The following is a 10004-nucleotide window of genomic DNA, read 5'->3' on the forward strand; positions in this document are numbered from 1 at the left end:
AGAGAGGGAGAGAGGGAGGGGGAGAGAGAAAGAGAGAGAGAGAGAGAGAGAGAGAGAGAGAGAGAGAGAGAGAGAGAGAGAGAGAAGCACAAATGTGTCATTTTCCATGAGACTGAAGAAGAGAGAAGATTAGCACTAAGCCTTGAGAAGTGTCTTGCCACTCAGATCATCAAGAAAATCTAATAGGGATTTTGTATACTTGAAGAAACTGTAGAACAATGGCATTCACATCACTGTTTCTCTCTTCTGTCTTGTCGTCACAAACAATGAGTGGCATGATTCATTAAGAAGTGTTTCTCCAAACCAACTGACTGCATCTACTATGAATTTATATTATCTTCTCATAACTGGGCTGTCAGTCTTTTAGAATGATTCACTATTATTCTCCATAGCAGCTCTGCCATACTTCTCATCTCTCTTAAAGCCTCCTATGACCTCCCTTTCTCCACCCTCTCTGCTGAATATTCTACTTCATAGTTTGCTGAAAAAATAAGGTTATTTGCTAAGATCTCCATATCTAGCCCTCACTTGTCTCTCTTCTCAATGCCAATCTCTCATATCCATCTACCTGTGGGATGTCTCAAACTGGTTGTCCCAAAGGCATCTTGAACTCAATATATCCCAAACTGAACTCATTACCTTTCCCCCAAACCCTCCTTTCATCCAAATTTCCCTATTTATAACAAGGACACTACCATCTCCCAGTTATCCAGACTTACAAACTTGATGTCATCATCAATATCTGTTGCCACATCTTGCCATTTCTATCTTTACAACATCTTTTGTATATGTCAAATGGTGTCATAAACAAATAACTCGAGTTTGGTCCCTTATCATCTCTTATCAAGACTACTGAAAGACATTAAACAAGCTATAAATAAATGCCCCCAAATTATATACGTATGAATATATTTAAGCAAGTTACCTAGAGTCATCCATCTGGAACATATCAGAGGCAAAATTCAAACTTTGGTCTTCCAGGCTTTCAGACACAGATTATTTCGTCTCTCGACTATGAAATTTTATTGACATCCTTGCCTGGAATTCTCTCCCTCCTCATCCTCTACCTCCCAGCTTCCCTGGCTTCCTTCAAGTCTCAGCTAAAGTCCTGCCTTCTCCAACCATCGTTTCCTAAACCTCCTTAATCTTGGTAACTTCCCTCTGAGTCTGTCCTCAGAGATGTCTTGTTTTCACAGCTTTGCTCATCATCCTCCCCATTAGGCTACGAGCATCTCAAGAGCAGGGATTATTATTTTGTTTTGCTTTTCTTTGTTCTGCAGCACTTAGCAAAGTGCCGGGTACATAGTAGGCACTTCATAAATGCTACTTGACTGACTAGCAGGTGTTTAAGATACTTTTCTTTTTGTCTCATAGACTGCTTCCTGGTCATTTGGACTCTTAGTGATCATTTTCTAGATAAAGATAAGATCATTTAATTTTTGTCATGAGTTGGTGTTTTCACTATATAAAGGATGATGGGTGAAGAGGTGAAATGTATGAATAATTGATCGTACCAAGTTTAGTTGGCTGAGAGACCACCCTCCTCGTTGTCTATTAATATGCTGCCTGAGGGTTCAAAGCATTTTATGAATGTTAATATATAATCAGTCTTAAGCTTGAAAGCTCTCTAGTTTATAGAGGAAAAAAAAAGCAAAAGACCTTTGCGGAAGACTCAAACCTTTAAGAGCTAATCTCATTATCTCAAAGTGGATATTTTTCTTTGTCCCAGTGGACTCTGAGTATTCTCACCCCTGGAGGCAAAAGAGGAGAGAGGGGAGATGGATTTGAGATGTCAAGAGTAAGTCCTGCCCTCTGCCTGGTCCCCCTATGTTGAGATCAGGGGGAATCAGTTCTGTTTCTTCTCCTAAAGAGATGGTCATGAAAAGGGATGCTCATCAAATTGTCCTCCATAAGGACAACTGTTGAGTATGAATAGAATTTTTCCATCCATATGGTGTTTTAAGACTTTCCGTGTGCTTTCCTCACAACAGCCCTGAGATGGAGATATTATTATTATCTACAATTTCAGAGTTGGCAAAGAATAACAGATGGGGAGTTATTCTCACAGCCTGGAAGACCAGAGTTCGAGTCTTACCTCCAATATGCACCAGATGTGTGACTCCAGGTATATTACTTACTTAATTAACAATCATTAATTAATTATAAGTTATTTACTTAAATAAATAAATGAGTGAATGCATAAATAAATAGAAATTTAAAAATAAGTAAATTATTAATCAATCTGCATTAGAGGAGGAAATTTCCTCCTCTGAGAGTTCCTGATACTCATAAACTCACAATTCCAGCCTCTATTCCCCCAATCACATTTTATAGATGTAAAAATCTTGGACTATAAGTAGTAATGTGTTTGTCTATAACTTCATGGATAATTAAATAGGTGATATGGGATTCACAGCTAAATCTCCTGATCCAAGACTAGCACTACATACTTAACTGATTTTATCATGAAATAATGAGGGGAAGGTCTTCAGGGCTTGCTGCCTTTCTGTCCATTGTGGTATGGGACTACCCTCTCCTTTAATGTGTCATTTGGGAGCGAAGGGCAAAAAAAAAACAGATGGAATGATGACTGGTTAAAGAAACAGGGTTATGGGAAGATATTTTGGTTATAACTGACCTGAATATATTTTTTATGCAAAGGAGAAGATTTTTGGAAAAGGAGAAATCAATTGTTTCCTGAATTGGAATGAATTAAAAAGTCTTTTTCAATAAAGGAGTCAATATCTTAAGTAATTTGTAAAAGTTGTGTTTTCCTGGGGAGATATCAAGGATCATAGAAAAAAATCTGAGAAATATCAATACCAAGTATGCCAGAAATTGGCCATTTAGCAGAAGGAAATACTCCATCTTCTTTGGGAGCACAGTGAAAAATTATTCCTTTTTGATCGAAAAAAGATGGCATGTGGCTTTCATGTTGTTAGTGAGGGGAAACTTTCCATGATGATAGTAACCTTCTTCCTTTGTGCTGCCATAAAGATAAAAGGATTGAGGACATAGGAACCTAGAATCAGAGAGAACACAAAGCATCTTTTCGTTTGTTCGTTTGTCTCTACTGGAATCTTATTATATGAAAGAGGAAGAAATGACAAAGATAGATAATGAAAGACTAAGAAATCACTTGCTAAGCAAGAAAGTAAAAAAAAAAGCCAAAGACAAAACCTGGTAACAGCCAGTATCCATGAGAAGTTGGGGCTGCCTTCAACTCTAAATTGAACTAATGCCCCAAACCATGAAGAAACCCAAAGAAAAGCCCAGATTCTGTGTAAGATAAGCATCTTGGAAATATAAAAGACCATATTAATTTAGTTCTATGAATATATTAGGAAACATGATGAATGAGTTATAGCTTTGTGTCATTTGTGCCTCCATTTTATTTCTTTAAAGTTTTGCTTAATATTTTTATACTTTCAATTCATTTTGGTTATATTGTATTATTTATATTACTAAAGATTTATATTGTGGTTTTCAGTCATTTCAGTAGTATCTGACCCTTAATGGGGTTTTCTTGGCAAAGATGCCAGAGTGCTTTCCCAATTCCTTCTCCAGCTAATTTTACAGATGAGGAAATTGAGGCAGGATTAAGTGTCTCACCCAAGGTCACACAACCAGTGAATGTCTGAAGCCAGATTTGAACTCAGGAAGATGACTTCCTGATGTCAGGTCAAGCATTCTATCCACTGCTTTGTCTAGTTGTCCCTCAAAAGAGTGATATTATAAATGTTCACAAAACATGAAGTAAAGGAAAACTTGTTTGTATCCTCCCCTTTAATAACAAAAATGATGAGTTTTTTATGAAGAGGTAGAATACATTTCCCATATCAGGTGATTCATTGATCTGATCAAGAAGATGTTTAGTGGAATTCTGAGAGCAGGGGAGGAATAAAGTCCAGACAGAACTGCAAAATTATTTATTAAAAAGCAGGCAATATTAAATATAGATTTAAAAGAAATAAACATCTCAAAGAAATTCTCAAATGAACACAGAAAAGAACAGAGACCTGAATAATATTGAAGGTTCAAGGAGTGTCAATGTATAGAATATGAAAAATGAAATGGACTTTAAATTTTCTCCCCAAAAAGAAAATACAATTAAGTATCAGAGACTTGTATTACAGTTTGATTGGATCCTGCCAGCAGAAAAGTATATTCTACTGAAAAGAATTAAGAAAAGGGAGAGAGAAAAGCACTCTCACTTGAGAACTGGAAGCACAGGGGAGAACATTTGGAGGAATTATAAAAGGAAAAACAAAGCAATTTCAGTGGGAGAGCATACAACAGGCCACTTGACAAGCCAGAGGAAATGCATTATTATTTCCTAATACATATGTCACTCAGAGACAAAGTAGAAATTTAATAAAGGGACAATTAAGTTTAAATCTAAACTCCAGAACTACAAGTATCATTCTGCTAAAAGTAGGGCATCTGAGAAACTCTTCAGGTAACTTGAAAATCTCTCCAAAAATATGGGAAGGAATGAGAAAAATTAGCCTGGACTAGATTCGAGCTAACAAGAAAATATGGTGATTGAAATAGCAATTACAGGAATCTTTGATGAAAAGTGATCAAATTCACTTTAAGTTTGCAACAGAAAGAAAACTGTATACTAGGATTAATCAGAAATGTGCCTTAAACTTTAGGAAATAAAAATTCAACAACTTGCCATAAAAGACAACATGATGCCACAGCCTGAGACTATAAATGGCAATATTACAAAAAGGATGGAAGATTTTTTTCAATTGCAATTCTACATTTATAGTTGATATTCATATTAGTGACAAAAATAAATTTATGTCTAAAAATGGAGTTGCATAGGAAGCTCTCAGATGAGCTTTGGATTTTTATTTCTTCAGACTTTTTTTTAAACTACTCAATCAAGGATGGAAAAAATGTAGATAAAAATATAGCAAAAAAAAAAAGTCAAGGTTAAATTTCAGAATCCACTGTGCATAGTCCATAATCAATCCATAATCAACAAGTGACTATTTTTTGCCAGGCACTGGAGATTCAGATATAAAGAAGGAAACAAAGTCCTCTCTCATAGAGCTATGTTCTAATGTGATTTGTTGTTGTTCAGTCATGTCCATTTTTTTAGTGTCTGTGGACAGATTTGAACTGAGGGGAAGAAGATGGGTCTTTCTGACTCCAGCACTCCCAGCACTCTTTTTCCACTGTTCCAGGTAGTTGACTTATTTGGTCTTGTAAACCTCTTTTCCATTTGGAAGAAGCATAAATCAAGGAAGAAATAGGCCAATTATTTGAGGAAAATGAGAAAATGTTAACAACAATGAAAAAAAACAGAAAAGCAGAACCGTTTAATTTCTTCCATTTCTCTACCTCCAAAAGGTTGAATGGCCTCCATAATAACAAGCAACATAAAGAAGAAATGAAGAGCCATAGTAGATAAAAAAGATAGAAAAAATTACCTACGTGCTTTAAAAGTATTCAAATCTCGAGGTCTAAAAAAATTACCTCCCAGGATACTAATAGAATATACTAATTCATCCTCAGACTTCTATTGGTGATATGTAAGAAATCAAAGGGAGAGATGCTGAAAAGTTGAAAGTGTCTGTTATCCTGGTTTGCTGAAAGAAACCAGATTAAATTGAGAGATAGAGGGAATAACACTTCATAGAAAGAAAGGATGCTCTTAAATAGAATCTCCAGAATGTAAGAATAGAAATTTAGTAGAGAGTGTTTGGGTGAAGATAACAAGAGAGAAATAAAGTAATATTAACTGTGAGAACAAACAAGAAATGTTTTCCCATTTTCCATTTTGGATCCTTCTTTCTTCCATCCCATCCCCTCCAACTCTCCACACTTTCCCCTTAATATTTCTGTGAAAGTTTTCTTGATAAGATCTATAAATCCTCTGCCATACAGGTTTTTTTTTCTACTGTGGTAAGGTATAAACTATTTCTTTGTAGAAGTTCATATTCTATCACATAAGAGATTCATCTGCTTCCTCATTTTTATCCTTTTTTAACTATCCAGAATGTAAATCTTTAGCAATCAAAATAAAGCAATATTTCAAAGAAGAAGAAGGTGAATTTGGGTAATTTGTAGATCCTTCTGTTGATCTACAGAAAAAAATTTAGGTACTATATAGTTAACACCCATTTTGGGAAAAAAAGGAGGTCATTAAAATCAGCAAGGGTCTCTCACATCGTTTAGAAAAACAAACATTAATATTATTGTTGTTTTTGTTGTTATTTAATATGATGGAACTGCTGGGTTGATAGGACGTGCTTTGATTGAACAAGTATGCCTTGATTTCAACAGATATGACAAAATCCTCCATAATATACTTATTTATGGGAAAATGAAATGGTTGCTAATTAATAAAACTTGGAGATAGTTTCACAGATGAGTGAGTGTTGATGAATGATCTCTTAATTTGAAGAAGGGTTGGTAGAAGAGTGACACAGGACTTTGTCCTTTCTGTTCAATATTTTTATGAGTGTCTGGCATAAAGAAATGCAAGGTATATTGATCACATTTTAGAGAACATAAAAAGCAGGAAAAAAGGAGCCAATATGACAGATTGTGTGATTCTGTTATCTATAAGGTAGATGCTCTAAGTATTATCCTCTCTATACAGATGAGGAAACTGAGGCAGCAAGCTTTAAATCCAGGTCTCTCCTGATTCCACCACTAGAACAAACCATGTTGGTTCCAATGTCTAATGCTTATGAGGCTATTATAGAAAAAAGGGCTGAGAGACTGAGGGGGAGGGTGGCACATATCTATCTCTGGTGGACTCTGTAGACCAAAAGTGGCCATGATCAGTGGTAGGAGTAAGGATTCACTAGCATATTTGACAAAGCTACAATAGTTGCCCTCTAGAGAATGTGTGGTATAGGGGAAAATGTGCTGTATTTGTTATCAGAGAATTTGGGTTTGAACTCAGCTATGCTGTTTCCTATTCATAAGACTTCTAATCTCATTGGACTTCCATTTCAACATTGGTAAAATGAGAGGATTAGCTTAGATGATCTTAAGCTAATAAAAAGAATAATTAATTTCTAGATCATTTTCAGGTCCATGAAATATATATCTATATCTATATCTATATCTATATATGTACACACACACACACACATACACACACACACACACACACACACATATATATATATATATATATATATATATATATATCCTCATTTGAACCTCACAACAACCCTGTAAGGTAGGTGTTAACATCTTATGGAAAAGTGAGCATATTATTATTCCCATTTTACAGATGAGAGAACTGAGGTTGATAGAGACAGGATTCTTTCCCCAGGATTATACCATCAGCCTGAGGCAGGATTTAAACCCAAGTCTTTCTGAGTCCAAGTCTAATGCCTGAGCTATTACATATCTAGTTGCTATCTTTAATGACCTTCCCAACTCTAAATTCTATATTGTATCAGTAATGATTATATTTACGTATTATAGGATTTAGAGCTGGGAAGAAATAAGTAATGGTTATTCGGGGGCAGCTAGGTGGTGCCGTGGATAGAGAATCAGTCCTCAAAGCAGAAAGTCTCATCTTCAGGTGTTCAGATCTGACCTCAGACACTTACTAATGGTGTGTCCCAGGGCAAATCACTTAGCCTTGCTTTCCTCCATTTCCTCATCTCCAAAATGAACTAGAAAAGGAAGTGGCAAGCCACTCCAGTATCTTTGCCAAGAAAATCCCAAATAGAGTCACAAAGAGTTGGACATATCTGAAAATGACTGAGCAAGAACCACAAATTGTTATATTATGCCCAATAGATGATACTAGCTGGAGGACCCTGAAGAATATCTGGAGCAGATTACTATGTGGGATCTCTCAAAGATCACGATGTATTAATCAATAATACGAATTTAGTGTCTTTGGAAATTCATCAAAAATAAAGACATCAATACATCTCTAAGGGCAATTTTGATTTTCCCTTCATGTCTTAAGGATACATCAAGAAATTCTCAAAAGCCACGAGTGGGCCAAGCACCAAGCATTAACCATTCCAGTGACTGACCTTTGATTTGATCTGGGACTCAATGGCACTCCTGTGCCAAAGTCTCATGCAAAGAAGAGGCAGGTCCTCTTCTAGGCATTATCTTGGATCAGGGTACAATCTTAGCAGAAGCATTAAGTGGCTTGCTTTGTGCTGTAGATTCTCAGTAGAAAATCTTTGTGTAGGAGTACTACTACTGAGCACGAACCCAGAGAAACTCTATGTAGGGAGGAACAGTCCCTTCTTTGTCTCTGTTTCTTCTCATGCTTCCCACAATGCCCTGTCCTTAGCTGACCCTTAGTAGACAGACACTAACATTTTCTGGAGTCTTGATTGCTCTCTGTAGGCTAAATCAAGATCAGAGGCAGCTTGTGGATGACTGTTTCAAGTACTTTAATATTCTTACATTAGTACTTGCAAAATGGTTTATGAGAGTTTTTATTAGCTTTCCTTAGAGAAGGGCTGTGAAATTATTATTCCCATTTTAGAGATCTAGAAATGGAAATGTCTGAAATGAGGACTCATGGTTTCATTTTAACTCCATAAATCCACTAAAAATTGCAGTTATCAGGCTTAACTAACAGTTCCAAAATGTTTTGTGAGCTTCAGGAAGGGAACTATTGGAGCTGAAAGCATACTGAGAGCTTGTTGGCAGTCTGAATGTACAGAAGTGACATTTATGTAGTCCATGCTTGTGTTTTATTGCTCAATTGTTTTAAGTTTGAAAATCAAGTAGTTAATGGGCATAACTAAGGGAAGAAAAAAACTGAAAAATATACTATAAAATATCAGTACATATAACATATATAATTATGTTTTATATGTATAAATAAAATAAATAATAAAAATATAAAATATTATGATCATCTATCATACTACCTGTGATTCCAGAAAGGTCACAGCCACCACTAAATATCTCTGTTATATTCAGAGCCTTGAAAAATTCCTTGAAATCTAGTTTTTGCTCTACTTGGAACCTGCAGGGAAAAAACAAAGAAATGCTAGAAATATTCTCCAAGACTCTTCCCAGATTATTTTTTCATCACACTTGACTTTGAAATAAATACTTTTTACATCATCACATTTTATAGTTAATCAAGTTTTGCACTTTTTCCTGAGTCCCACTTAAGTTGAATTCTCTAGTTTTCATTAAATTCTCAGAAATGTTTGGAAAAAAATCTCCAGTGGTTTAATTATTGTTGTTGTTGTTTTTAAATTAACCACAAAAGAATACTTGAATGAGAAGTGTTTTGCTGTGTCTCTACTTAAGAGGTTTCTGTTAATATGGCACTTTAAGTGTGCAAAGTACTTTACAGATAATATGTCATTTTATTCTTATAACAACCAGGAGAGGTAAGTGTTAACGCTATTACCCACATTTTAGAGATGAAGAAACTAAGAAAGACAGAGAGCAAATGACTTTCTCAAGCTAGTGTCTGAGCCTTGATCCGAACTCAGGTCTTCTTGACTCTAGATTCGCTTAGCTGTATGTGGATTCCATTTACTATTAGGAAGCAGTGGCAAAGGGGAAGGAGATTTCAGTTTGGAGTAACCTGAATTAATTTTCCATCTCTGCCACATAATACTTCCCATGGGATCAAGGGTCATAGACTTAGAATTGGAAGGAACATGGGAAACCATTGAGTCTGACCTCCTCAATTTACAGATGAGGAAACTGAAGCTAACAGAGGATAAGTGACTTGCCCAAAGCCAGACAGCTAGAAAACATCTGGGACAGTAACTGAACCCGAGTCTTCTGGACTCCAAGTTCAGCACTCAATCTGCTCTGTCATTTAGTTGCCTGTGGAAAGAAGGAAGGAAGGAAAGAAGGAAGGAAGGAAGGAAGGAAGGAAGGAAGGAAGGAAGGAAGGAAGGAAGGAAGGAAGGAAGGAAAGAAAGAAGGAAGGATGGAAGGAAGGAAGGAAGGAAGGAAGGAAGGAAGGAAGGAAGGATGGAAGGATGGAAGGAAGGAAGGAAGGAAGGAAGGAAGGAAGGAAG

The 10004-nt window shown here is 36.0% G+C and overlaps 1 protein-coding gene across 1 annotated transcript in view; it reads right to left on the bottom strand.

Moving 5' to 3' along the window:
- Positions 1 to 10004, bottom strand: part of SERPINI2 (serpin family I member 2) — a 38489-nt gene that overhangs the window by 10974 nt on the left and 17511 nt on the right. Inside the window, exon 5 of the mRNA XM_044669541.1 lies at positions 8886 to 8983. Within this exon, the coding sequence (XP_044525476.1) occupies positions 8886 to 8983 (98 nt within the window). The remainder of the gene's footprint in view (positions 1 to 8885; positions 8984 to 10004) is intronic.

Source organism: Gracilinanus agilis, chromosome 3 (genome assembly GCF_016433145.1).
Source record: "Gracilinanus agilis isolate LMUSP501 chromosome 3, AgileGrace, whole genome shotgun sequence".
In the NCBI taxonomy this organism is placed as follows: Eukaryota; Metazoa; Chordata; class Mammalia; order Didelphimorphia; family Didelphidae; genus Gracilinanus; species Gracilinanus agilis.